Genomic DNA, 27,241 nt, shown 5'->3' on the forward strand with positions numbered 1-27,241 from the left:
CACATTACAACTAGATGTGCTTTCATCAAGATTTTGCTTTCTCATGGGCCACATTCAAAATAATCTGCTTCTGTTCCCTCAAGTTAGTTTCCCCTACTAAGGGCATTGAGCAATCTCTAGTGTGCTATAAGAATTTGGCAAAAGTCCCAAACTTTACATCTTTGGTAGAAACAGCAACACAAGTTGTATTTTGGGTCCCATCTCCTCACCATGAATTTCCACCAGTAAACCAGATTTCCTTGCCTGTTAGAGAAGCTGAAGGGGGCGTGAGGTTTTAGATAGTCCAGCCCAAAGCAAAAATTCATGCTGTGTGTTTTGTTCAAGAATGGAGGCAGAAAACAGATCGGCTCAGATAAAATTCTCTAGCCTGTAAATTCTCCCATCTGATATCAATAATGGGCTAAAGGGGGCTATTAAAAGGGATTTACTGGTTTATTTAGAATACTTTCCTAAGTTGCAAATTACCTCGTGATCCCTGTTTCAGTAGCCTTTGGTTTCACAAGGCTATTTCGGCGGGTTATAAGGGGCCTGCTGATCTTTGGCTATAATGGGCTTGGTTAACCTCCCGAACCAAAGCTGCCCCAGTCAGAGGCTTGTGAGGCTGCAGTGGAGATTTTCTTAGCCAAAGGAATGCGTTTAATACAAGATGTTTCACTTCACTATCTAACAGATTTTGCTTAGGATCCTGGTAGGTTAAAACAGAAAGACAATTCCTCGTGTCTTGAGGGTCTTTCAAATGTTTTCCCAGATACTGCCTGGCAACCCATGTCATATCTGCCCCAGAATGAGGCAGCCATAGAACTTAGGGAGCGGGGGATGGCAGATGGCATTTTCCTCAGAATCGGAGATCTCGGTTTCTTCTTCCCCCTTTATAACTGGGACTGAAACTTTCTTTAAAGCTGCTGTTAGTTGTTTTAGTTCCTACCTGAGCAGCAAGAGAGGCTGCTTTTGCCTTCATCTGCTCTCCGTTTTCCGCCCTCTGATCCATGCCTGCCTTGCGGTTTTCTTTCTAACTTGACTGCTCCACTCGCTCCTTCAAGCCCCATCCATCTCTCCAGGTTTCCCCCAAAATCTCTCCGTTTTCACCATAGCCTTCGGTTGCTCCACAAATTGATTGTCTTCCCGCCTCCTTTCCTTTCCTCTCCTTTGTTATCCATCTGTTAAGCTACTGAAGTTGATGACACAACAGTGATTGGTCTCATTTGAGACAATGACGAATACAACTACTAGCCTTGTGGTATGACTGGAACAATCTGGAACTGAACACACTCAAAACTGTAGAAATGGTGGTAGACTTTAGGAGAAACCCTTCCATACTTCCACCTCTCACAATACTAGACAACACAGTATCAACAGTAGAAACCTTCAAATTTCTGGGTTCTATCATATCGCAAGATCTAAAATGGGCAGCTAACATCAAAAACATCATCAAAAAAGCACAACAAAGAATGTTTTTTCTGCGCCAACTCAGAAAGCTCAAACTGCCCAAGGAGCTGCTGATTCGGTTCTACAGAGAAATTATTGAGTCTGTCATCTGCACCTCTATAACTGTCTGGTTCGGTTCTGTAACCTAACAAGACAGACACAGACTTCAGAGGATCATTAGAACTGCAGAAAAAATAATGGCTACCAACCTGCCTTCCATTGAGGACCTGTATACTGCACGAATCAAGAAGAGGGCCGTGAAAATATTTGCAGATCCCTCGCATCCTGGACATAAACTGTTTCAACTCCTACCCTCAAAACGACGCTATAGAGCACTGCACACCAGAACAACTAGACACAAGAACAGTTTTTTCCCGAAGGCCATCACTCTGCTAAACAAATAATTCCCTCAACACTGTCAGACTATTTACTGAATCTGCACTACTATTAATCGTTTCATAGTTCCCATCACCAATCTCTTTCCACTTATGACTGTATGACTATAACTTGTTGCTGGCAATCCTTATGATTTATATTGATATATTGACCATCAATTGTGTTGTAAATGTTGTACCTTGATGAACGTATCTTTTCTTTTATGTACACTGAGAGCATATGCACCAAGACAAATTCCTTGTGTGTCCAATCACACTTGGCCAATAAAAAATTCTATTCTCACAAACCTCTTTCCCAAGTGGCTAAATCTGACGGGACGCTGCAGCCCCCCAGCCCCCCTTTTAAATGGGGGGGCTGCGGGGGGGGGGTCACCCGCCCTCATTATTCGGGGGGTCATGAACCGCCCCCCCCCCCGACGGCCATCCCCGGATGAAGCCCCGCATTCCCTGGAAGAGGCTGAGGCGGCCGGCAGGATCGGGATTTCTCCGGGCAGGCGCGCCACTTGGCTCAACGGGGCCCGCTCAGTCCCGGTCAGAGGAGCCGCTGGAGGCTGAGGGGATGCGGCCCAGTGGCGGGACCAGGGCTCGAGGCCTCCCTCCCAAGCACCGGGAGACCGGAAGGGGCGGCTCCCAAAAAGCTCCGGAGCTGACGTGCCGCGGCCGTCCGGCGAGGTGACTCCGGTCGCCGCTCTCGTTCCGCCGGGCACCGCTGCTCTTTCGCCGGCATGAGCGGCCCGCCGCCTCCGCCTGCCCCGTCCCCGGTGAGCGCAGCCCTCCGCCCGGCCCCGCCTCTCCGCGTGGCCCCCTTTCCCGGCGCGCGCCCCTCCCGCCTTATCGCGGACGGCAGAGCTGGGCGGCCCCGGCGGGCGGGTCTGGCAGGGCGGCAGCCGCGCGGCCTCGGTCTGACAAGCGCTGGAGCCCGCCGGAGATGGCCGCGGAGGTGAGGGGCTCGCGGGGCTGACCGGGCGGAGGCGGCAGGGGCTCCCCGGGCCTTTCCCGGCTTCTCCTCCCGGGGAGGCTGCCCCGGTGCCCGGCACGCGGCGCCTGCCTGCCGGCTCCCCTCCGGCTCTGGAAGCGGCTGCCTCGCTTCGCGTCTAATGGGAGGGAATTCTTTGCAGAACCCGAAGGCCTCGAAGAGCCAGACCGTCCGCGTGGGCACCCGCAAGAGCCAGGCAAGTCCCCGCCGGTTGCCACAGGGAAGCATTTCCACCGCTCTGCGCCTTTGCGGGCCCGGCGGCTGGTTTTTCTCCCGGTCGTTTGCCTTCCACCTTAAGCGCCCCCCCCCACCCGGCTGTTTATTGCAAGTCGGGCAATATTAAAACTGGGGCAAAGGCATCCTTGGAGAACCTCCCTCCCTTCCTAGCCTCTGATGCAGTCTGGAGATGGTCTCTTTCTCTTTTCCTAGCTTCGGGTGGGGGTGATTGTGGCCCTGCTGTTCCCAGACAAGAGCAAAAGCTGCCTCTGGAGCCCTTGGCCTCCTGTTAATGAGGGGGGGGGCTGTCGTTGGCCAAGTCAGTGGCAAGACGGGGGCTGTAAGCAGCTGCGCCACAGAAAGCTTTGTAAGTTGCAGCCAGCTCTTCGAATTGCAACTGTGCATTTCTGCACCGCAGGGTGGTGGGGCAACTCTTGCACCCATTGCAACTTATACCGTAGGAGCAGTTTACCATATCGCCTCTGGTGACTTGGGTACAAAGGGGGCCACTGTTTCTGGCCCCCTAGCACTGATGATATTACCTATTTGAATAATGAAACTTGCAAGAAAACAACCAAGCCCAGAGACCGCCAAGGACTCCTCATTTCAAACCTTAGCTACAAATATTCTCCTTATTGGTACAAACCCAATAAGGCGTCACTGGCCTCTGCTTGGTTGGCAGGGTTAACTAAGGCTTTGGCAATTGGACCATCCCGAGTAGCTTGAGCAAGCCTTGCTCGTTTCTTTAGCGTAGGAAGGAGCACAACCTTTTTGGCTCAAGGCTGGCGTGAAACGCAAGGAAGGGTTAGGAAACTTGCGCAATGTGACAGTAACAGGAAAGCAGCATCTCCAGCCACAGAAATCCAGCACGGCTGCCAAGGCGGAGGCGTTGAAGGATCCACCCAAAGATCCAGGGTTGGGAAAGGCTGATAACGCCTTGCCCTTGTAACCTAGAGCTAATCTCCACCTGCCAGTGTCTGATGAGAATGGGGAGGCCGGCGAGGAGCCTAGCAGAGAGGAAGGGCTGGGTGGATGGAGGAAGGGGGAACAGCTCCCCAAGGCCCAGGCACTACCCTTCCTCTGCCCCCTTCAGTCTAATCTGTTCGGGTTTAATGCCTAACAGAGTTCAGATCAGGTTGTCCCAGCATTGTTTTCCCATAGTGGTGCCCGATGTCAGAAAACAATGTTTGTGCAAATAGCAGGCCCACCCAGAGGCCATTTCAGCAGATAGAATGGAGGGGCAGGATTGTCCTCTTGCCTGGGCTCTTTGTATGAACAGCAGAAAGTTTGAGCTCTGCTGGTTGCGTCTCCTTCGTGACAGCAGGCAGGCAACTGTTGTGTTTCTGATCTGCTGGGAGCCCTTACCTTCCTTTCTCAACATTGCAGCTGGCTCGTATCCAAACTGACAGTGTGGTGGAGATGCTCCAGGTGCACCACCCTCATCTCCGCTTCGAGATAAGTGAGCATCCAGGGAAAGGGGTCTAGAAGTCAGAGGGTCTGCTCTTGGGGGGAGGTGGAGGCACTCCAAGCAGGTATATTAGGAGCAAGATGGGGGGAGGGAGAGGGGGCCATGTTTACCCTCCAGTTTTTCTTTTTCTCTAATAGTTGCCATGTCAACCACCGGAGATAGGATTCTGGACACAGCCTTATCCAAGGTTTGTTCCTCTGCTTATGCAATCTTTTTCTCTGGCTTGAGACCCAGCCAGGGCTGTCCGGCAGGGCTATGTGACAATAGAGCCCTGGGGGCTTGGGGCAGAGTGGCCCTGCAAGATCAGAAGGGTTCCCATCCTGTTTCTCTTCCCCAACAGATTGGAGAGAAAAGCCTTTTTACCAAAGAGCTGGAAAATGCACTGGAAAGAGACGAGTAAGTGCTCTTCTTCTGAAGGTTTGTGGAACATTGGTAGTCCTGTTGAGATGGGCCCAAAGCCGGACTCTCCAGGACCACAGGAACAGGAACAGCCCGGAGTTTCATATGGGCACCCTGGAGAAGGGCTGCACCCTACTTGATGGCCATTAAGCTTGCCAGGCAAGAAGCCAGCAATGCAGTGCCAGTCTCACCGTGGCATGTACAGATTGCTTATTGCTGGCCTGGTATGTTTTCTTCTTTCTTTTAGGGTGGACTTGGTGGTTCACTCCCTGAAAGACCTGCCCACTTCCCTGCCACCAGGCTTCACAATTGGTGCCATCTGCAAGTGAGTTTGAACTCTTCTCTTTTTCCTGCCTGGCAGAGCCAAGCAGTGGCCTTGCCCATCTGCCCGCCTTCCTTTTGCTTGTGAACCCAGTCAAAGCAGAGGTGCCTGGGGAGTGTTGCTGGAGCAAAGGGGCCTTGAGCTTCTTTCTCTGCTTGGGCTGTGGGATCTTCTACCCCTTTGCCAATGGCTACTTGTGATGTTTCTGAAGCATTCTTCCTCCACCCCTTGCAGGAGAGAAAATCCACACGATGCTGTTGTCTTTCACCCCAAACATGCTGGCAAAACCCTCAGCAGCCTCCCTGAGAAGAGGTGAGGAGGACTGTCTGGAGCAGGGGCTTGGCCTTAGTTCCATCCTGAATTGCTGTCTAGTGGGCTATCTAGATGTTGTGCGGGGGGCGCGCGCTCTGCTTCTTGAGAAACAGAATATAGAAGAACAGGACCTTGGTACTCTTCTAATCCAATTGCCTGCTCAAGCAGGAGACCCTCTATTGTTCTAGGCAGACAGTTGTTCAGTGTCTCCTTAAACAGTTGCAGCTTGCAAGGGGAGGAGGTAAGACCCTGGGAGTCCTTCATGGAGTCGAGGAGAGTTCCGAGTAGCCTCACTCATCTCAATTTGGGTTTTCCTGCAGTGTAATTGGGACCAGCTCACTTCGCCGTGCAGCTCAGCTGAAAAGAAAATTCCCTCGCCTGCAGTTCAAGGATATTGTATCCTTTCATGATTCAGGAGGGCTCAAGTTCACCTCTATCCATTTGATTTCTCTGACCACCCAAACTTGCAAAGCAACTCTGGCTGGTTTACAATTAGGCAGAAGTCTAAAACTGCCTGTCCACAACGAGCAACAGATGCTGGAACAAGACAGGCCTTGCTTTACTCCTTGCTCTGGCCTTTCTTGTGTCTCCAAGTAACTCACAAGAACTGTATCTGCACTAGTGATACGCTGCCCCAACTCATAACAAAATTCAGTTGAAACCACCCAGCTTATCCTGAAGGGATTGAGATAACAACTGGTATGAGAACCCCTCTTGGCAAGGGAAGTCCTCCTTCAGGGCACCTTTCTTTCTCTGGCCGGAGTTCGGGCTTTTGCAGCTGAAATTGGCTCCTGAGAGGGGCTGGGTGTGCCTGAAATTCTCCCTCCCTCAGAGGCTTAGAATGACCAGCTACCCCCAGTCAGACCCGGGATTGCAGTGCCCCACCCCTCCAAAGCCTCTTAGTTTTGCTTAGCCTTCCCAGAGGGGCAACCTGAACACCCGCCTGAAGAAGCTGGATGAGAAGGAAGATTTCAGCGCTCTGGTTCTAGCAGCAGCTGGACTCAGGCGCATGGGCTGGGGGAGCCGCATTGGCCAGGTGAGGGGAAAGGGATTGGCATTGGCCCTTGGCTGTCCCAGTGGAGGGGTGTTTAATACTCTATTTTAAAAAGTAGTCTGTTGCTGACTCTCACTTCCCTCTAGATTCTGAGCCCCGTGGACTGCTTGTATGCGGTTGGGCAGGTGAGTGATGGGACCTCTCTTCTGCTTGGCCATTTGCACCTCCCAGGTTTCCTTTTGGCAGTAGAGCCCCACATCTCTCCACTCTGGCCTCTGGTGAACTTCTAGACCTTGGATGTCTAGTTTTCTGGGCCTTTCTTCCCCCCCCACCCCCCGGCCATCCTAGCTCAGATGCCTGACATGACCATGTGCCAAAGGTACATTTTTGCTTAGGCATAGAAAACCCCCAGGAAAGGAATTGTGATGGAGGTCCTAAGGAGGAGGAGAATGCACTTTTGGGGGGGGACACTGAATCTCAGGAAAAGGGCCCCCTCTCCTTTACTGCCATCTCCCCCTCTAGGGCGCCTTGGCCGTTGAGGTGCGGGCCAAAGACCAGGAGATCATAGAGATGGTCTCAGTTCTGCACGACGAGGAGACTGTTCTGCGCTGCATCACTGAGCGATCCTTCATGAAGCACTTGGTAGGTTGAGGCTGGTGGGACCCTCTGAAGCATGTCCCAACAGTCCCGCCATGCCTTCAAGCCGATGCTTTCCTCCACAGGAAGGAGGCTGCAGTGTGCCAGTGGCCGTGAGCAGCCTGCTGAAGGATGGCCAGGTAAAGGCAACTGGCTACTCCCCTTCCTGTTTCCTGGCTTCCACTGAAAGGCAGACACCAAGAGTGCAGAGGCCATGGGCAGGGGTGGGGGTGAGTTTAGAGAGCGCACCTTTTTTTAAGGAACTAAAAGGAAGGGAGGAGGGCTGCCCACAAACACTAGAATTTCTCTCCATTCTGCTTGCTGATCAGTTTCAACACCCCTCTTCTCTCCAGCTGTACTTGACTGGAGCAGTCTACAGCCTTGATGGTTCTGACAGCTTGCAAGAGACCATGCAAAGAAATGTGAACTTCTCCCTGGAGGTAACATTCTTGGTTGCTTTCAGAGCAAGTGAGGAACTCTTTCAGGCTAGTCATCTAGGATAACAGCACATTTTACTGCAGGGAGCCAATTCTGGCATGTTCTGGGGCTGCTTTTCTATTGTTAGCTGTCAGTTCAAACGGAGTCCCAGCATGCCAGAGCCCTGGAACTCACCCTAGGGCAGTGCTTCTTAAATAGTGGGGCGCCCCCCCAGGGGGGGCACGAGGCTCCATAAAGGGGGGCACGTTTTTGTTTTGCAGGTTAAAGTTTTTTTTAATAATACTATTTACAGTCGCGCGGGGGGCGCAAAAAATGTTTTCTTCTTCCTAGGGGGGCATGACAGAAAATAATTGAGAAGCACTGCCCTAGGGTGAGCTGTGGCTTCTAACCTGAAACCTTCCCATGGGCTGCCCTTCCTTTCCAGAATGAAGATGGCCCAGATGACAATCCCCAACACGTTGGCGTCACAGCAAGGAACATACCCCGTCTGGCTCAGGAGGCAGCTGAGAGGCTGGGGCAGGAGGTGGCCGATCTGCTGCTGAGCAAAGGGGCCAAACAGATCCTCAGCGTGGCAAGGCAGCTCAGCAGTGCATGATAGGCACCATCTCCTGGAAGAGCTATGATGCCGGCCAGTTGTCCATCCCTCCTGAATGAGAGGGGAGCAAGGGATGGCCTGCCACTGCACTGCCGGGGGAGCAGCTGAACTCCAGTTGGTGTGAAGGTGCCTGCAGGTTCTGAGCAAGAATCGCTGCCAAGGAATCACTGGTCGGCCTAGACAGAGCTGTAAGGTTGAACTCAGCTGGGGACCCGGGAACAATTATTGCTAAAACCGATTAAAGAGCCAGAAGGTGAAAGCCCCGAGTCTAGCACTTTTTCCGCGAAACCCACCGGATCCTTACAGGCCAACGAACCGTACTAAAAAGGGCCATCTTCACGGGGGAAGGGAGAGTGGGTAACACCTGGCCAGGGAGCTACCTCGCAACCACCCCCACGGGGCAATGCGGCCGGGCTGGAGACCTCCTCCATCCCCATAGCTTGGGCGCGCGGAGGGACCACAAAAGACCGGACGAGCGCGCGCTTTCAACGTCCTTTTATTGGATGCCGGGGCGCAGGCAGCCCGCCATGGGGTCGAGCGCGCCCAGTACCGAGTCCAAGCACGTGGCGCCCGCAGGGGGTCCGCTACTTCGGCTCGTCCGGCTCCGCAGCCTCGGGTCGCTCTCCGGTTCCTCCTCCTCCGCCGCCGCCGCCGCGCCTAGTACTCCTGCGAGGCCTGGAGGGCGCCCTTCTTCCGTCCCGCCGCCCCGCCGCCCTGAGCCGCGGCCTTCCGGGGCAGGAGCGCGGCGGGGATGTTGGGCAGGACGCCGCCCTGCGCGATGGTGACGCGGCCCAGGAGGCGGCTGAGCTCCTCGTCGTTGCGCACCGCCAGCTGGACGTGCCGCGGGACGATGCGCGTCTTGCGGTTGTCACGCGCCGCGTTGCCCGCCAGCTCCAGGATCTCGGCCGTCAGGTACTCCAGCACCGCCGCCAGGTAAACGGGAGCGCCGGCCCCGACCCGCTCCGCGTAGTGTCCGCGGCGCAGCAGCCGATGCACGCGGCCCACCGGGAACTGCAGTCCGGCGCGCAATGAGCGCGATTTCGCCTTGGCCCGCGCTTTCCCGCCGCCCGCCTTGCCGCGACCCGACATGGCCGGTCCCCAAGGAAGCGAGTGGCCGGCGGGTCCGGTGGGGCGCCTTTATACGGCCCGCGCGCCTCACGCCAGCCCGCCCACCGCGGCCGCCGATTGGACTCCGCGGCCCGCGGTTCTGCTCACTGGCTGGCGCCGGGGCCACTGAGCGGGCAGCGCGCGCAACGTCCTTTATTGGATGCCGGGGCGCAGGCAGCCCGCCATGGGGTCGAGCGCGCCCAGTACCGAGTCCAAGCACGTGGCGCCCGCAGGGGTCCGCTACTGGCTCGTCCGGCTCCGCAGCCTCGGGTCGCTATCCGGATCCTCCTCCGCCGCCGCCGCCGCGCCTAGTACTCCTGCGAGGCCTGGAGGGCGCCCTTCTTCCGTCCCGCCGCCCCGCCGCCCTGAGCCGCGGCCTTCCGGGGCAGGGGGGCGGCGGGGATGTTGGGCAGGACGCCGCCCTGCGCGATGGTGACGCGGCCCAGGAGGCGGCTGAGCTCCTCGTCGTTGCGCACCGCCAGCTGGACGTGCCGCGGGACGATGCGCGTCTTGCGGTTGTCACGCGCCGCGTTGCCCGCCAGCTCCAGGATCTCGGCCGTCAGGTACTCCAGCACCGCCGCCAGGTAAACGGGAGCGCCGGCCCCGACCCGCTCCGCGTAGTGTCCGCGGCGCAGCAGCCGATGCACGCGGCCCACCGGGAACTGCAGTCCGGCGCGCAATGAGCGCGATTTCGCCTTGGCCCGCGCTTTCCCGCCGCCCGCCTTGCCGCGACCCGACATGGCCAGTCCCCAAGGAAGCGAGTGGCCGGCGGGTCCGGTGGGGCGCCTTTATACGGCCCGCGCGTCTCACGCCAGCCCGCCCACCGCGGCCGCCGATTGGACTCCGCGGCCCGCGGTTCTGCTCACTGGCTGGCGCCGGGGCCACTGAGCGGGCAGCGCGCGCAATTCAAAGGTTGGCGAAGTCCTTCCTGAATAAAACTCCTCCAGCCGCAGCCATGCGCATGAAACCATGGAACATAGAATCCTAGGACCGGAAGGGACCTCAGAGGTCTTCTAATCCAACCCCCTGCTCAAGGCAGGAGACCTCATACCATCCCTGTCAAATGGTTGCCCAGTCTATTTTTGAAAACCTCCTGGGACTGAGCACCCACAATTCCAGGAGCCAAGCTAATCCATGGATTATTCCGTCAGAAAATTGCTCCTTAGTTCTAGGGCGGATCTCTCTTTAACTAGCTCCCACCCATTACTTCTTGTCTTAGCATTTGGTGCTTTGGAGAATAAGTCAATCCCTTCATCTGTGACGGCCCCTCAAGTTCTGGGAGACAGTTATAATGCCCCCCTTCCTGTCCTGTAAGTTAGACAATGCAGCTCCCTCAACTGTTCACACAATTTAGTCTCCGGACCCTTTTGATCTTTGTTGCTCTTCTCTGCACTCTTTCTGAGGACTCTGCATCTTTTTTCCCTCATGGTGGCCAGACCTGGATGCACAATTCCTAGTCTTATCGGTGTGGTACGAAGCTGTACTATCACTTCTTGTAATCTTGATGCTGCCCCTCTGTTGATGCCGCTGAGAACCGCATCGCCCTTTTTGGCAGCTGCAGCACATGGCTGGCTCAGACTTCTGGGGGCCTAGATCTCTCTCACCTAGACCTATTGAGATAGGTATCATAGGGCCGGTTTAGCTCTGCCTGGTAAGGCCTGTTATTAAGAACACAAAGCCTGCAATTACTGCAGGTTCGAGCCCGGCCCAAGGTTGACTCAGCCTTCCATCCTTTATAAGGTAGGTAAAATGAGGACCCAGATTGTTGGGGGGGCAATAAGTTGACTTTGTAAATATACAAATAGAATGAGACTATTGCCCTATACATTGTAAGCCGCCCTGAGTCTTCGGAGAAGGGCGGGGTATAAATGTAAACAAAAAAACAAACAAAAACCTATTGGGTATCTATGATTTTTCCTGCCTATGTGCAGGACCTTAACTTCTCACCACTAAACTACACCTTGTTAGATGCTCCAGTGTTCAAGTCTGTCAAGATCCTTCTGGATTTTGAGTTTATCTTCCCAAATTAGCAATTCCCCCCAATTTGGTGTCATCTGTTGAGCTCTTCTTTTATCCCCTCATCTAGATCATTTATTAGGATGTTGAAGACAGAACCTTGAAGTACCCCACTGCATGCTTTCTTCTAGGTAGATGTAGTTCCATTGAGGAAAACATGCTAGGTGTGGTTCATCAGTCAATTGCAAATCCATCTGGTGGTGGTACTGTCTATCTGACATTGTTCTATCCTGCCAGGAAGTAGGTTGTGGCCCACTTTGTCAAATGCCTAACTGAAGTCCAAGTATACTATGTGTTCAGCCTTTTGTTAGTCCACAAACTCCACACTGTCAGAAAAGGCAACAAGGTTTGTCTGGCATGATCTGTTTTTAAGAAACTTGTGCTGGCGTCTAGTAATCACCTTGTTTGTTTCTAGGTGTTCTAGGTGTTCACTTGATTATCTTTCCCAGGGTTTTCCCAGGTATTGATATCAAACTGATTGTCCTATAATTTCCTGGATTCATTTCCCCCTTTTTATAGATTTGAACCACACCAGCCCTATTCCAGTCCTCTGGTAGTTTCCTTGTGCTGCAAGATATTTGAAAAACTACGTTCTGTGGCTCCGCAATGACATCTGCCAACTCCTTCAGAACTCTGGGATGCAAACCATCTGGCCCAGTTGATCTGTACTCCTCCAGGCTGGATAGATATTCTCTTACCAATACCTTTCTTATTTCAATTTGTATACCTATTCTATCTCCCTCCGTGCTGCTTTTGGTAGGTTATTTCCTCCTTTTGCGTAAAAACAGAAGCAAAGAAGGAATCAAGCAGTTCTGCTTTCTCCCTGCTCCCTCTCACCTTCTCCTCTCCAGCTTACCCTCTGCCTATTCCTATACCCTGTCCTCAAAATTCTGGGTCTCCACTCCACCCCTCTACAGCAGTCCAAAACATAAATACTTTGTGAACAGAACAGGGTGTAGAAAAACACAGTACAAATTTATACCCAGCAAAGTTTGTGGGAAAGGTGATAGTACAGCAGTTCTAAACAGGCTTCAAAGCAATATCTCAAACACATGAAGTTCTTTTCAGCACAAAGTGAAGAAACCAAAATCAGATCCTTCCCTGTAGTAAAGGGCAAGGAAACCATTTATGAAGCTGAGTGTCCCCTGCTTCACCCGTTGCTACAGGCGTTGACTCCGTTGGATTCCCTCCCAAGGATGCAAGAGGCCCATGGGCAGCCTGAGATCACCAGAGGGGAAAATGTTGCTTCCAAGCTGCGTCTAGAAGAGGCTGACAGTTGGACCCTTTGGCTGGTCTGATCTTCCCGACGGAGACAGTGGCTTCCCACCTGGGCAGGACAGCATTCAGGCTTTTCTCAGATGGAATGGATAACAGGGACAGAGGAGGAGCAAACAACCGCAGGTCAGCTCAGACGTCATAAAACAGCCGCACAAGCTGGTACCGGATACCAAAAGCTACCAAGCTACCAGCAACCTCAAGACAGAAAGGAGAGGAGGGATGATAGTGCAAACACGCAGCTGCCTGCTCATGACTCATCGCACTGAGGCTTTGCTCACCTCACCATAACTGCTGGATTGCAAAGTACCCCTGGCTAAGCATCCTGCTTTGAAGTGTCACGTAACACACCAAGGCAGTCAGGCAAGAGCGTGTGTACTGTGGAAACTAAAACTGCTTAATCTTTCCCTAAGTAGATTTTGTTGAAAAGGGCACAACTGTTATTTCCAAGGGAGCATCACTAAAGCTGCCTCCCCCCCTCCCCCAATTGTGCTCCTTACCTGGATTAGCAGCAGCAGAACTGTCAAGTTTTGTTCAGGAGTTGGTCCTATCAGCTTCAGCACAAAGTTAATAAGGGTCATGTTATTGCATTCTGTAAATTCTCCATCTTTGTCTGTTCCCTGACGCACATTCACCAGGCAGAGTTTCTCAGCTACCTGAGGAGAAATATGCATTGCCTATCAGGTAAAGCTTCATTAGCACGAGGCAGAGCCAAGACACTCTCAGAAGATTGCTGCCAAAGCCTGCCTTCCTGCTTCCGTTAGCAGTTACCTTGAGGGTATATGCTCCCCAAGGAGAGAGGTTCTTTGACTTGAATCTCGAGTAGCTCATCTCTAGCTTCCCTGTGTCTGTGTTGAATCTGAAGGCAGAGATGGAGGCAATCAGAACGGGAATGGGAATGTAGCCAAGCAAAAACTTGGTGGTAGTAGGAGCTGCAGAGCGGACCTGATCAAGGCAGGAAGCCCTTCTGCCCCAAGAAAAGGAATAGTTCTGAATAAAAGCCAGAAGATCCTTTGGGAAGTTTGGTTTGACAAGTCCTGCTCAAATCAGAAATGTGAAGAATAGGGCAAGATATAGGATAGGAAAGGAAAAAGGAAAGGAAAGGAGAGAGAAAGGAAAGAAGGAAGGGAAGGAAAATATAGATCTCATCAAATGGGATTTACAGCTCTGATCTTTGCCTAGGACCACGGCCTTCCTCAATTAGAAGCATGCTTTGAAAGGAATCACCCTTTCCTCGGCTTTCACTCTGGTTGCGGCCAAGCAGCAGACAGGCTCATCTTTCTCACCTGGGTAACCGATGGCGGGGGCATGGGATGATGTGGAAAAGCTGAGGCAGCGAGTAGAGGAAGTTTGCCACTTGTGGGATGAAGAAGAGAAGCATTGTCTTGCTGAAGTGCCCAAGGATGCCCACCACGGCAAAGGTCATGCCAGCGAAGTAGCAGAAGGTGTCTCCCACAAACACACGGGAGGGGTACCTGCAGTCAGCCAGGAAAGAAAACAGATGTGGCAGTCCAGTAAAGATTCTCCCCACAGAAGACGGAAGGAAGCATTATGCGTAATAAAGAGAAGGCACTTAAAAAGGGATCTGTTTCCATGCTACTGATGAGGACGTGACCGGCTCTTCCTTCTCAGGAAGGAAAGTTCCAAAGTGCCCTGAGGGGAGTTGTGTGACCCCCTCCAGATTCCCAAACTGCCACCCACAAGTTGTCCTGTAAGGACTGCAGATCCTGCCGTGAGAAAAGGCTGGCCTTTGCCTTCAAAAAAGGGGGTGTGTGTCTCTTACCAGTTGTGGTAGAGCAGTCCCAGTGTGGTAAAGAAAAAGGGAATCATGAAGTAGAGGGAGAAGACGTGGTCATCCTTGCAATCCCCTGCGAGAAGGAAAACATGGAGCAGCCAGGTTAGGCGACTGGCGGGGCCCAGCTGGCCCTTGCAGAGAGCAGGCTAAACCCGGCGCACCCACCCGTTAGCTCTGCAATATTGAAAGCAATGATGGAGGCAGCAATCACCAGAGACTGCCCGGCTTCCAGACCGTTAATCCCAGCCAGAATGTTGATTGCGTTGGTGCAGAAGACAGCTAGCATGCCCATGTACACGTAGTAGAATATCCCTGCGGGAAAAGCACAGGGCAGAGCAGACTCTCACGGCCACTCCGCCAACCGGCACCGCCAAGCTGCTTTGGCAGCCACAGTCCCGGCCGGGGGTGGGCTGGTGGGCTCACCCAGGTCCATGTAGACGCCCAGCAGCACCCGGAAAGGCTTGGGCACCACGATGGTGGTGTTGCCGAAGTTGGTGAAGTAGACCATCAGCAGGGGCAGGGAGGCGGCCGTGGGCAGAAGCAGCTTGTGCCGCCAACGCAGGTTGAGCACGTCGTCGGCGAAGCCCAGGAAGATCATGCAGCAGATGGCCAGCAGGGCGCCCACCAGCGCCACCAGCTGCAAGGCAGCGGGCGGAGAGCCGTCAGCGCCGCCGCCCGCGGGGCTCCCCCGCCCCGAGAGACCCTCCTGCCCGGCGCCCGGCCCGGCTGACCTCGTGGTGCGGGAAGGCCTGGCAGCGCTCCCCGGCGAAGCAGCTCAGGAAGGGCACCGGGATGAAGCAGAAGAGGAGGATCAGGAAGACGGCGCCGCTGATCACGCCCTGCGACTCGGGGCTGCGGGAGAGAGAGAGAGAGAGCCTCGGCGCCCCGCCCCCGCCCCTCTCGGCCCCGCCCCCGCCCCCGCCCCCCCCGCGCTCCACTCACACGGGCTGCCTGGAGGGCTTGTTCAGGTCGGCCCCGCACAGCCGCGCCGCCAGGAAGTGCTCGCGGAAGGCGGGGATCAGGCGCAGCGTGGCCCAGCAGCCCAGCACCGAGCCGCCCAGGTTGATCAGCAGCGGCACCACCGGCAGCTTCCACATCGCGCCGCCGCCCTGCGGGGAGCGGAGAGCCCGGCTGGTCGGCGCCGCTTTCCGCCCGGAGGCCCCGGGGCGCCCTCGCCTTGCCCTGGCTGCAAATGGCGGCCCGCTCGGCCGTCACGTGACAGCGAGCACCTGCCCCCACGTCACCCGGCCGGCTGGCTGGCTCGCTCGCGGGCGGGGCCATTTAAAGGGACCGCAGCTTTGCAGTCGCCTCCGGCCGACCTTTTGCTCAGCGAAGCGCAGCTGGCCGCCTCTGGCGCCGAGGAAGCCCCGAAGGAGCGGGCCCCCAGCCGCAGCCCCAAGCGCTTTCGCCCGGCCGCCCTCCGGGGCTCTGGCGCGGGGCCCTGCCAGCCGGACGCGGCCCGGGCTGGGCTCCAAAGGGGAGGCTCGCCGAACCTCCGATCACGCTGGCCCGGCTGGAGAGCAGCCTCCCCGCCGCAGCCTTTCGGGGAACGGAGAGGCGGGGGAATTGGCCGGGCCCGGACCACCGGCGCCCTCCCCGCCCCGAGCGCCGCCGCGCTTACCTAGCCGACCGATCGAGGCTCGCGCGGCTGCTCCGGGCCCTTCGGCGTCCCTGCAGCGGTGGGCAGGTGCCAGCCGAGCCGTGTCCCGTCCTGCGCCTGGAAGGCGGAGCCGGCCACGGCTTGGGCAGCGGCGTTGGCGGCGTTGAGTTAGCCCTGCCCAGCCCCTCTCAGCGCCGCGGCGCCCCGCCCAGCTGGCCGTGACGGGAGGCGGAAGAGCCCGGCTGCCATGTAGCTCCGCGCCGGCTCCGGGAAGGAGGAGCGAGCCCGCTGCCCCCGCTCGCCATGCATCCCCCGGCCGGCCCGTGAGCGGCGGGCGCGCCATGGAAGCGGCGGCGGCGGCGGCGCCGGGCCTGGGCTGGGCGGCGCTGGTGCTGCTCTTCGCCGCCTCCCTGCTCACCGTATCAGCCTGGCTGCTGCAGCTCGGCCGGAGTCTATGGCGCTGCCGCGGACGGGCGGCAGAAGCCCCGCCGACCCGGGCGGCTCCCGCCGGCCTCTGGGCGACCGTGCTGCGCCTGGGCTCGGGCCGCGAGGGCGCCGGGAACTGTCCGGCGGCCGGGGCCCGCGGCTTGCTCGCCTCGCTCTTCGCCTTCCGCGCCTTCCGCGAGAACTGGCAGCAAGCCTGGCTGCGCGCCCTCAACGACCAGGCCCGCCAGCACGGGGTAAGCCGGGCGAGGGAGCCTCCGTCGGGGCTGCGCTCTGGCCGCGTCCCGCAGAGGCTGCCCTACCCACCAACCGACCCGCGGGAGGGGAGAGCTGGGGGGGAGAAGCGGAGCGGGCGGCTCTTCCCTCGTCCGCAGCAGCCGCTGGCCCGAAGGCCGGCTCCCCCAGCGGAGAGATGAAAGGCTGCGCTCGCCGGAAAGCCGCTGCCTCCCCTGGCGGTGGGCGCTGATGGAGCCCTCTTGGTCGGCTTCTGCTTCTCCGGGCTAATCTCCGGAGAGGGTGGTCGGCCTGCCGCGTCCGGCCGCCTGGCGAGTTCGGCTCTTTCCCGTGTCCAGGAAGGCGAGATTGGCCGGGGCTGGGCAGAAGTTTCTGGGCATCTTAAAATGCGGCGCAGGGCAATGACGGGCCCGGAGAGCTTCTGCCTCAGCACTTCTTTCTTGCCTGTCCCAGCTCTTAATTGTCCTCTTGCTCTCCGGGTCAAGTCGCTAAGGAGGCGTTTCCTTCAATGCCCCCAAGGTCGTTGTAGGCCTCTCTGGGTATTTGCATCTGGAAGACAGCCTGCTTTGGACAAGGGGCAACTGCCCGAACTGCCTTTGCTGGAACAGGCTGGGCTTGGAGCCCCCCCCCCCAGGCCCTGCCAGTGTTTGGGATCAGGCCAGCTTTGGGGCTCTTGGGGCCGGATTCTCCCGGACAGGGCAGTGGAGGACTGGGCTGCCAGACAGGGAGATGTGGCAGGGCTTGCAGGCCAGTGTTGCCTCTCCCTCCTTGACAGACTGAAATGTTGCTTACAGGGATGAAGAGAGCGGCATTGGCTTCCCCTCCCACTTCTGACTCTGGATCCTGCTGGGCTTACTTTCCTGATCCCTCCGCTCTCTCCTATGTCCCTCCCTTCCCTCCCAAGCTGTGTTGTTCCACTCTTCTTACAAAAGAAAGGTGGGACAGCCCCCCCCCATTAAGCTTGCCATCTTCCTTCCTAAGACTGGTCATTTGTTCCCCAGTCTCCTTCTGACCAACCCTACTTGGCCACTGGAAGATCTGAGGTTTCTCTCACAGGCAGTCACAGAAGCGAAAAATGGGTGGACTGGGGAAGAAACAAGCCTGAGGAGAAACTGTGCCAGGCGTGCAGGAACAGAGGTCCATCTCAGAGGGTTTTGGAGGAAGACCTCAGTCCTATGCCATGGTTCATGTTTTTTCATGCTGGTGCTTTTGTGCTGCCCCCTTTCTTGGCATTCCCTCAGCAAGACAGTACTGGAGCAAGGAGGGGCTGCCGTCCAAAGGGGCTGGAAACGAGAGAAATCGCCAGAAGCCTTTTCAAGTGCAGTGCAATCTGGCCCCTTGGGACCCGCACATTGCTCCAGTTGATGTAGCTAATTTCCCTGCACCGTTTGCATAGTAACAGGCGTCATGTTCACTTGTTCTCTGATTATGTTTCTAGTTCCTCAGTATAAATTCAGTCGAGAAATAGTTGGTCTGTTTGCTGTATTGCAGACCTGGGAGGGGGCCTCCTTCTTCTGCATCTTAAGCAGCTGGGCACTTTCCTTGCAGAGAAAATGGTTCTCTTGCTTTGGGGCCGTGACTGTACCAGGCAGGAGAAAGAAGGGTCTGTACCCTCACTCAGTGAGGATCCCAAAGACCCAAAGGCCAAGGAAGAGGGGAGAGTGGCCCTTCCCTCAGCCTAGCCTGCCATGCTTATCTAAGAGGTGGCATGCTGGCACCAGCTCCATGGCAACTTGGCCATTGCTTCACCTGGTGCTGCATCCAACCCACGAGCTGGAGGTTGGGAGAGAGAGGCGGCTGCTCTGGAGTGAGCTGTTCCCTAAGAAATATTTGCTCAGGGGGAACGGGGGAAATTTCCAGGTGTTCATCAACATTGGAGGTGTCTCACATTTATGTTGGATATTTCCAGAGGGCAGAGCAAGTTCTCCTCCTTCTGAACAAGCAGATCCAGCAGGATTACTTTAGGAGCTCTCCTTGCCTGGGCTTCTTGGTGTTCTGGCCAAAATCCAAGCAGTGTGCAGGACTTGAGCGGCGGCTGACATTCAGCTGAGAAAAGCCTTGTACATTGCCAGCAGCCTGCCTGGCTGCTCCAGCTTGGACTGGCAGTGGAGGCCAAGTGCCTCCCTCTATGGCTTGAAAAGTCAATCCATGCCCAAGAAGGGGGCGCATCTGGACTCCTGCTGGACGCCCTTGGCAAGTGGCACCTTGTCTGGCCTTGCACCAGAGCCCAGATTGTGAACATGACCTTGCCATATTGGCTCCCTCCTGCAGGCTAACTGAGTTTTCTTCTTCCCAGAGCTCAGTCCAGATCACGTTTGAGGAAAGCCCTCGGCAGTTGCCGGCCGTAACTATCAACCACGTAGCCTACACTGACCAGTCAGATCGCAGGATGGTGAGTTCTCCAGAGGGCCACAAGCAGGATCGCCTTTGCCTATAAAGGGTGGTCCTGGTTTGAACCCAGCGATTTTCACATCTTTCACCACCCGCCATTCAGGCTCCTTCCCAACTCAGGGAAGCTTTCCAGCAGCCTTCTTGGGGGGAGGGGAGCTTAGGGAAGGGGGCTTCTGCCCTTTGGACAGTCACCTCCCCCCCCCCCAGTTTTCCCACTTGGACTCCAGCTGACAGCCCAGGTGTTTTGTGGCCTGAGATGCCTCAGTATGCCAGCAACCGTCTAAATATAGGACTGGGTGGGCGAGGAGCCCCTCCTGGTTGTGGGCAAGGGCCATGGGCTGGAATCCTCTCTGACACTGCAGAACTATCCCCAGAAAGCCTTAGGAAGCTGTCTAAATGCAGAAGGATAGCTGTCTGTCCCTGAAGGAGTTGGATATGGCTATGAGGTCAGCAGCAACTGGGGAGAGCATATCCGGGGTTTGTCAAAGCTTTGACAGGCAGCTAGGGAGGCTGACCTTGGCAGCTGCCTCCCCACCCCACCCCCACCCCCGCATGGGACAGCTGACCTCTTAGATCACAGCAGCTAACCTACAATCCAGTGGCCCCTGCATGTGAAGGGACAGAGGAGAAGCGCAGATCAGGAGCCTTGCAGCTGAACAGAAGTGGCAGAATGGGGGGAGGGGATGCTCTTTGAAGGCACCAGATGTCGGCTTGGAGATGAAGGCTTAAATTGCCAGGGAGCTCAGCTTTGAAAATGAAGTGGACACAGTCCTGGGATGTCAGCTGATCGGATAAGTGCTTTGCTCTGGAAGTATTGCTGCCTCCTCCACTGAGTAAAGGAACGGAACCCCATAATCCCCGGGGGGGCTTTCTTGAGGCCCACCTGAACGGGGGTCAAGATGCTCAGTCAGGGCTTGAAACGCCCAGTCAAATAGAGATTATAATGTGACAGCAGAGAGGTGTGGATGCAGCTGCATCTAATAGGAAGAGCAGCTCTGGAAGAGGGATCTGGATTAAGATCGGGAGTTGAGCGGATTAACTTGTTTTCCTCTAAGATCACAGGGAGGCGACAGTAGTGCCTCCTGTTTTCTAGCTGAAAGTCGTCTCCCACCCCCCAACTCTATTTTCCAGTTCCAAGAGCTTTGTGGGAAGGCTACAAGAGGGAAATAGGGCAGGAATACTTAATTAAAGTGACCTTTCTGGACCCCAATCGATGAGTTACCTTCAGTAGTTCTTTCCAAAAGTTTGAAGCTGACGGGATGGCAGTTTCTGAGCTTCATTGTTGCTGCTCTGACTGTAGATGATGGAGGAGGAGAAGGAGGAGGAAGCTAGGCTGTGGGGCTGCTGCTGCTATGCTCTGGGAAGGCACTCGGTGACTGCCTGTCCCTTTCCTCCTCCACCCAGGTATTGCACTGCCTCCTTTCAACTGACATGCTGCAGTTCCCGGTCTTGGTTGCCCAGCAGTCCCCGGCAGCTGTGTCCATGGACACCTATTGCGTCTCTCTGGTTGTACAGCAGGCCCAGGTGAAGGAGGCAGAAGGAGGGGGCTGAAAACCCTCCAAGGCTTTTCCTGGGACAAGAAGGGGTGGGTTGCTGTGGGCCCCAGGATTTGGTGCAAGGTTGGCCTCGGCATCCTTGCACTGCTGACAGCTGTTAGTGGGATTTATTTCTGGTGATCACAGCTAGTGGTTGTATATAATTCTGCCTGGTCCTTTGCACTAACATCAGCTTTGTCCTGTTGGCCAGTTGGAGATCCGCCTGGAGGAGGTGGAGGGCGAAGGGCTGCTGATCTCCTGGGCATTCAAAGACAGACCTGACCTGAAGCTCTCCATCCCGCCGAGACTCCAACCTCACCGTGTAAGCAAAGGAGGGACAGATGATGAGGAAGAAAGCCCCCCTCCCGTGGTCCCTTCCCTCCCTGTCTTGGAGCTTTCCTTCACTTCTGCCAGGGAGATCCAGGGGGCCTTTTGCCGGCTGCTGCAAGCCCCTCGCCAAGCGTGGAGCCTTAGCCATCAGCCTTGCACAGGGCTGCCTGGGGGAATGTCTTTGCTTGCCTATGATGTCAGTGGATGTGGCCGATCCGTGTAGCTCAGTGTGAAATTCAGAGGAAGATGGGCTCCTGAGCTTCTCAGAAACTCGGCACCGCACCTGCTGGTCTGGCATAATTTTCCTGGTGCCCCTTGCAGGAAAACGATGGGAAGGCGGACTTGTCTATTATCAAGAATCTGATTGAAGACTCCATTATCAGCACCCAGCCTGCCATGATGGTGAACCTGAAGGCATGCATTACGAACGCCAACACGGTAAGGGTGGAGGGTTGAGAGGGAAAACTGAATAGGGCCCCAGCTGGGAATTAAGAACCCACCATTCCTTTCAGCCAGGAGGAGGTGACCTGCGGCTGGCCTCCTTTACCAGGTTTGGGTCAGCATTTTCATTGCCTGCTTCCTTTGAACCCGGGGCAGCCTCTGGAAAGGGAAGGCAGAGGCCATTTCAATTGCTAGAATTATGCTTTGCTATTCTGGCCAAAGGCTTCACATAGACTGGATCTATGGGCCACTCAGAGGCTTTGGGAAGGGGAGGTTCCCCCAGCCATTTACTCAGTGCTCCCTGGCTCTGCCTCACAGGAGACCAGCAGCAGGCCATCCCCGGGATCCCGCTCCAGCTCGGCCCCTGCCCTGATGCCCAAGCTGCTTCTCCAGCACCTGCGAGCTCTGCACCTGGGGTCTCAGGAGAGCCAAGGTACCCAGGAGCCCGAGGCATTTTCAGGCCTCTTACCGTGGAGGGGGGTCTGTGGGCAATCTGGTGAGGCGAGCTTTGGCTGCACCACTGTTGGCTTCTCTTGCAGGAAATGGGCTGCTGTGCTGCGAGGTGGAGCTGGACAGCCCTCGGCAGCAGAAGAGAACTGCCCCCGTGCCGGCCGGTCCGGCTCCTGAGGTGGAGTGGCCTGGCAAGCTGCTTCTGTAAGGAGCCCTGAGCTTCCTGTGTTTGGGTCATGGGGTGGAGGAGCTGGGACAAGGGGGAGTGTCATGGCCAGAGCCCTGAAATAGCAAAACCAGTGCCGGCTGGCTGGCTGGCTGGGGGAGGGGTAGAGGCCCCTGCTCCCCACTGGTGTCATCGCAGGCAGTCTGTGCTTCAGGCCTCTCCATTCCTTTGGAGAGCTCTGCCCTCCAGCCACTGGGCAGTGAGAAAGTGGCCCCGATCCAGGAAAAGAATGAGCAGGGCAAGGTTCAGTGCCCCTCTGCTTACTTCTTTCCTGCCGCCGACAGGGAGCTTGGTCCCCAGAGCAAAGAACTGGTGCTGAGGGTGTTGGAAGGCAGCCCTTCCGGAGAGGGTAAGTCATCTGTGGGCAGCTGCAGGAGGGCATGGAGCTGGGCCTGGGGGACTCCGAGCTCAGCCCAGGTGCTGGGCTTGGCTCCTAAGCCAACAGCTGGAAGAGCAGAAAGGGGCCGGTAGCGTCTCACTTGGGAGGCTCCTCCGGCTAGCCTTTGTCTGAGGAAGGAGCGTCTGTGCTTTTGTGGGCCTCATGTGCTGGGTTTCTCCTTGCAGACGTGCTTCTGGGATTTGTGGCTGTCCCTGTAGACCCCTCCTCCAAAGAGCCGCAAGGGCAGCAGCTCTACCTGCTGAGTCCAGGGCCCGACCAGGTTCTGCCCCCAGCAGCAGCCATTGCCATGGAGGTGAGAGGCCAAAGTGGTTAGAGGCTAAACTCTGCTTCGTGATTGCCTGCCTTGCTTTATGTTTTGCGTCTGCTCCACTCAACCCCCACCCGCCCCCGTTTCTCAGCTTTAAGCCAAGTGCGTTGATTTTGAGCGCAGGCCTGGAGACGTCCAAACAATAGAGGTGGGGAAATGTTTGGGTGAGTTTGCATGGCTTATAAAAACTTTACACCACCTTTTTCAAGCCATAAACCCCAAAGAAGCCCCCTTTCTGGGCACAGGGGAGAACGATGTTCCCCATATCATATCTCGAAGGTCTCCATCTCCAGGCATGTTGAGTGGCTGGCAGCCGGTGCGATTCGGCTGATCAGCTCCAAAGCAGACAATCTGGGATGGCCGAATCTTTGTGTACGTGAGACAGAAAGCTTGTTTCTCAGACATTGTCTGTGCTTGTCTGAGTTATATTGGGCTGTCTTGACAGCTGCTCCACCAGGACATGCCAGAGCTCCAGGCTGCCTCCTCCCTGCGCACCAGCATCACTCCCACCAAGAAGATCGAGATGGGCCGGACCATCATGCCCGATGGCACTATTGTCACCACCGTCACCACCATCCAGTCCAGGCCCAAACTGGACTGTAAGCTTGGTAAGTTTTCAACCAGCCAGGCTTGCAAGCCATCAGCCACCTTGTTTCTGTGGCTGGCGATCACCCCAAATGGCCTCGTGGATCTAGGCAGTAATGCCACGTTCACCCTGAGCGATGAGGAGAGAGCAGCCTTAGCGGGTGGGGAGCCCTGCACCAGGGCCAGAATTCCTCCTCCCATGAAGGCTGCAGCTGGGCATTGTCCTAGTGCAAAACATGAGTGGTGCATTTCTGTAGGTGCTGCTGAAGGGAGGTCTCCGCTGGATGTGATTGCCGCTTTGCTGACCCTTCTTTCTCCTGCGCTCTAGATTCCCCCTCCAGGTCTCCATCCAAAGTGGAAGTTACAGAGAAGGTCACCACGATGCTTCCAGAAAACGGCTGTCCCAGCAGAGCGTCTCCCTGCAGTAGCAGTGAGTCACGTTGTCAGAAAAGAACAGTTAGGGAACTTGTGAGATGGACAGTGCTGGTGGGATGCAGCCCATCCGGCCTTTTTGAAGAAGCAGATGATCAACTGCATCTGTACTTGTTCACTCTTCCTTCTCTCTGACCTCGGCTGAGGCTAGACAGGAGGATGGGAGCCAGTTCCAAACAGGAGAGCAGTTGTTGTTCCTTTCAGATATTTTGAATTGCCTGATTGGGCAAAACAGCTGTGAATCATGGGGAGGAATTCAAAATAACTGGAAGGCACCAGATTACGTTGATGAAATGCTTTTGAGTACTGGATAGGAAGAATTGCTCAGCACATTCTTTAAAAGTGTATATAGATTTATATACACTTTGATGAGTTAACCTGAGCCAGCCAGCATGTTCTTGGTCTCACCCGCCTTGCAGGCTGGTCTGGAGGAAGAATCGGGCACCATCATGTTTAACATCACCCTGAACAAGCTTGAATGAAAAGAGATGCCTCTCAGCCACTGGCACGCTGCACTTGTACAAAGCCAGGGGTTTGCCAGGGCCGCTCTATGCAATTGGCATGTTGGAGCAGTGTGTCTCTTCTCCACCAGGAAGCAGTTGTGTGTCCAACGGCCTGGATCCCGTGGCCGAGACAGCCATCAGGCAACTGACGGACCTGACCAATAAGCCTGCCAAGAAGACTCCAACCAAGCGCAGTACGCTGATCATCTCGGGAGTTTCCAAGGTACCTGGCTGAGAATTGACGCTGCTTTGTTTATTTCCATTTATTCACTGCATTGGGCTTTCATGGTGCCCAACTCCAGACCATCCAGGGAAGCTGTATTGTTGAGAAGGAACCATGCATGAAGGGACTCTGAGCTTCTCTCTGTCCTGCTCTGTACAGGTACCCATCACCCAGGACGAAATGGCCCTCTCCCTCGGCTATGCCGTGTCATTGGGGAATTCCCTGCAGGAAGACTCCATCATGACTGGTCTGTCAGAATATGCGCCACCAAGCATCTGCGATACTACGCAGCAGCTGGAAAATTCATACTCACCTCAGATGGCGAGCCAGGATCTGGACGAAACGACTCATTCAGACATCTCCGAGAGACCCTCAGTAGATGACGTGGAATCCGAAACCGGATCGACAGGTGCCCTGGAGACTCGGAGCCTGAAAGATCACAAAGGTGAGGGAGGAGGCCAACTTTCTTCTGGGCAGGGACCTCCCGGCCCTCTTCCGTAGCAGTAGCCAGGATTCGGGAGGTCATTCTCCAACCAGGCAGGCCGGCAGTGCAGGTTCACGGTCTCCTCCTCCTCTTGCAGTGGGCTTCCTGAGAAGTGGCACCAAGCTGATCTTCCGGAGGAAGAACAAGCAGAAGGAGGCTGGCCTCAGCCAGTCGCATGATGACTTGCCCAACGCCAGCACTGCCTCTGCCCCCAGGAAGAAATCTGGAAGCTTCTCCCGGCGCCTCATCAAGCGCTTCTCCTTCAAGGGCCGGGCAAAGAGCAAATCCAATGGGAGCACTTCCCCGTCGGTGGAGAAGCCCTGAGGAGCTGCTGCGTTGGCCGTCTCCAGAAGTCCCCCTGACCGTCACCAATGGTTGTCTGCTGTCTATGCACCGTGGCCCCGATCCCCCTGTCCTCCTGTGCAAAGGGAGTGAAGGCCGGCGGGTGGATGGGAAGTCTTGCCAATAGCCATAGGAAACAGACGCTTGGTGGCATGAGGAGTGTAACGTAGCCCTCGGAGCATCTGCTGAGCGCTCCTCTTTTAGCCTAGCTGGGGAGGGGGCAGCCCCTATGGTGGCCTGAATCTGAAATCCGTGTGTGTGTGCGTGTGTGTGTGACAGAGAAGGATTTTATGGTGGCTTGTCCAACAACTACCAGTCTGCCTGCCAGGCTCTGTTGAACAGCAAGGGCAAAGAGTTCATGGGTTCATGGGATGTGAAGAGGAGGTCAGGCAAGCCAGGCTCTTGGGCCCCAAAATATGGCTCCAAAGTCCCTTCCTTCAGTGGCAGAGCCCTCAACCCGGCCTTGGTTGCTGCCAGGAGGGAGCCAGAGAGCTTCCAAGCAGAAGTCGCCTGTGGCTGCTTGCTAGATCTCTTCCTTGGGAGACTTGGTGGCATGGAATGGAGGCACCTTGCTGAGTTCCCTGTCTGTTAGCCGGGCTCAGAAGGGATGGGGAGAAAGGAGGTGCCGTCTGCTGGACATGGCCCTGGAGAGAGAGACTGGACTGCACTGTCCTGTCCTGACGTCCAGCTGGATGCCGCTCCTGACCTTGACTGGCAATGTGCATGAATCGCGGGTGGGGTGGGGAGGACACTTGCTGAGGCTGGGCTGGCCCCTCCCTGTAGGTTCCTGGAAACATACTGTGGGTGGGACAAGAAGGAAATCTGCTGTTTTGTTACCCAAAGTCAATTTTGGGACAAATTTGGAACAGGCTTCACTGAAACCCCACATTTCTCATGGGAAATGTGTGTGTGTGTGTGTGTGTGTGTGTGTGTGTGTCAAAGGCAATTGCAGGTGGGATGGCTCCCCTTTCCTTGGAGCAGGCCCCCAACCCTCCACTACTCTCCTGACTGCCTGGGTCTGCAGGTCAGAGCTCTTGCTGTCCTGTCAGCCGATCCCTCGGGGGAACAGGCTTGTGCCTGGAAAGGAATCCCTGCAGCTTTCCCCATGTAGGACCGCACTCCACAGCTGCATAGAGAGTGCCCCCCTCCCCTTGCTGCAAGGCAGGTTTGCCACAGAAGGCCCCGGCTGGGTCTGGCTGCCTTGGCCTTCAGGCAGGAGTGCCAGGGCATCAAAGCTGCCTGTGGCGAGGTGGCAGGTGGGGGCATGTCAGGACAAGTTTGTCTGCCCGGGGAGGGGAGGGGAGGGGAGGTAGGTAGGTGGGCCCAGCAGGCACATTGCTCCTGCTGACCCTCCATGCGTTTCCTCTGGGTGTCCTAGGAACCCTGTGTACTGGAAGGCAGTTTCTATGATTGTCCCTGACAGTTCGGTTGGAGGAGGGGGGGAGGGAAGTGAAGAGTTCGATTTAGGCTGTTCAGTTAAGGCTGAAGTCATTGGTACAACTTTGCTGTGAGACCGGCTGTACTACGTCCCTCTCCTGACCTCCTGCTGGCTGCAACCCTGTGATTTGACTCAAGCCTGTCCTTGTGTTGCAGATAACTCTGTATTTGCTGATTTGCTACCTTTGCCCTGTTTGTCCAGTCTTGAAGGAATTACTTGTAGATTTACCTTTGGAACCCTTTGGATCAGGGGTGTCCCATTTTTTTTTCATTTCTAAGAGGGGTGAAGATAAAGAGTTAGCCCTGCATTCTGACTTCTGTGGAACTTGCTGCTTTGGTTTAGGAACGGAGTGGGGAGGGAGGGGGCCTCCTTGCCTGCCACATCCATCTCAGAGCTTGGCCAGTGGGGTCCTTGGACTTACCCCAGGGCGGCCGGACAAGTTGGCTTTAACCAGCTGCCCTTAACATCGATGTCAAACTTCAATCCCCTTTCTGGCTTTTTTTGAGC

At 55.9% G+C, this 27,241-nt stretch overlaps 5 protein-coding genes across 10 annotated transcripts; 2 read left to right on the forward strand and 3 right to left on the reverse strand.

Annotated features, from left to right (window-relative positions):
- The first annotated feature begins 2,264 nt into the window (after positions 1 to 2,264).
- HMBS (hydroxymethylbilane synthase) lies at positions 2,265 to 8,435 on the forward strand. Of its 4 annotated transcripts, none has more exons than XM_058194939.1 (14): positions 2,265 to 2,581; positions 2,939 to 2,992; positions 4,399 to 4,471; positions 4,618 to 4,667; positions 4,821 to 4,876; positions 5,127 to 5,204; positions 5,436 to 5,513; positions 5,834 to 5,909; positions 6,427 to 6,549; positions 6,654 to 6,692; positions 7,030 to 7,149; positions 7,230 to 7,283; positions 7,497 to 7,583; positions 8,006 to 8,435. In XM_058194939.1, exons 1-14 carry the CDS (start codon positions 2,546 to 2,548, stop codon positions 8,174 to 8,176), a joined length of 1,095 nt encoding a protein of 364 aa, XP_058050922.1. In that variant the 5' UTR covers positions 2,265 to 2,545; the 3' UTR covers positions 8,177 to 8,435. The 4 variants fall into 4 exon arrangements, with proteins under 4 accessions (XP_058050922.1, XP_058050923.1, XP_058050924.1 ...); XM_058194940.1 differs by having other exon boundaries at positions 2,276 to 2,581; positions 6,436 to 6,549; XM_058194941.1 differs by lacking the exon at positions 2,265 to 2,581 and adding an exon at positions 2,603 to 2,760.
- Positions 8,436 to 8,656: 221 nt separating this feature from the next.
- Positions 8,657 to 9,296, reverse strand: LOC131204087 (histone H2A-beta, sperm-like). The gene has a single exon (XM_058194954.1). The coding sequence runs from the start codon at positions 9,263 to 9,265 to the stop codon at positions 8,834 to 8,836; it is 432 nt and encodes a 143-aa protein (XP_058050937.1). The 5' UTR covers positions 9,266 to 9,296; the 3' UTR covers positions 8,657 to 8,833.
- Positions 8,657 to 12,121, reverse strand: LOC131204088 (histone H2A-beta, sperm-like). The gene is made up of 2 exons (XM_058194955.1): positions 9,578 to 12,121; positions 8,657 to 8,810 (listed from the first exon to the last, which is right to left on the reverse strand). The coding sequence occupies exon 1, from the start codon at positions 10,021 to 10,023 to the stop codon at positions 9,592 to 9,594; it is 432 nt and encodes a 143-aa protein (XP_058050938.1). The 5' UTR covers positions 10,024 to 12,121; the 3' UTR covers positions 8,657 to 8,810; positions 9,578 to 9,591.
- Positions 12,122 to 12,253: 132 nt separating this feature from the next.
- DPAGT1 (dolichyl-phosphate N-acetylglucosaminephosphotransferase 1) lies at positions 12,254 to 16,129 on the reverse strand. 3 transcript variants are annotated; one of them, XM_058194935.1, is made up of 10 exons: positions 15,991 to 16,129; positions 15,312 to 15,478; positions 15,101 to 15,221; positions 14,793 to 15,006; positions 14,535 to 14,681; positions 14,358 to 14,442; positions 13,861 to 14,049; positions 13,346 to 13,433; positions 13,075 to 13,230; positions 12,254 to 12,647 (listed from the first exon to the last, which is right to left on the reverse strand). In XM_058194935.1, the coding sequence occupies exons 2-10, from the start codon at positions 15,464 to 15,466 to the stop codon at positions 12,450 to 12,452; spliced, it is 1,353 nt and encodes a 450-aa protein (XP_058050918.1). In that variant the 5' UTR covers positions 15,467 to 15,478; positions 15,991 to 16,129; the 3' UTR covers positions 12,254 to 12,449. The 3 variants fall into 3 exon arrangements, with proteins under 3 accessions (XP_058050918.1, XP_058050921.1, XP_058050919.1); XM_058194936.1 differs by lacking the exon at positions 15,991 to 16,129 and having other exon boundaries at positions 12,507 to 12,772; positions 15,312 to 15,610; XM_058194938.1 differs by lacking the exons at positions 14,535 to 14,681; positions 15,991 to 16,129 and having other exon boundaries at positions 15,312 to 15,610.
- A 35-nt stretch (positions 16,130 to 16,164) lies between these two features.
- Positions 16,165 to 27,047, forward strand: C2CD2L (C2CD2 like). The gene is made up of 14 exons (XM_058194932.1): positions 16,165 to 16,649; positions 18,944 to 19,039; positions 20,443 to 20,562; positions 20,785 to 20,895; positions 21,225 to 21,341; positions 21,663 to 21,777; positions 21,884 to 21,998; positions 22,305 to 22,369; positions 22,585 to 22,712; positions 23,173 to 23,335; positions 23,641 to 23,742; positions 24,337 to 24,470; positions 24,630 to 24,915; positions 25,052 to 27,047. Exons 1-14 carry the CDS (start codon positions 16,311 to 16,313, stop codon positions 25,276 to 25,278), a joined length of 2,118 nt encoding a protein of 705 aa, XP_058050915.1. The 5' UTR covers positions 16,165 to 16,310; the 3' UTR covers positions 25,279 to 27,047.
- Positions 27,048 to 27,241: the final 194 nt, after the last annotated feature.

The sequence above is a fragment of the Ahaetulla prasina genome, chromosome 9 (genome assembly GCF_028640845.1).
Source record: "Ahaetulla prasina isolate Xishuangbanna chromosome 9, ASM2864084v1, whole genome shotgun sequence".
NCBI lineage: Eukaryota > Metazoa > Chordata > Lepidosauria > Squamata > Colubridae > Ahaetulla > Ahaetulla prasina.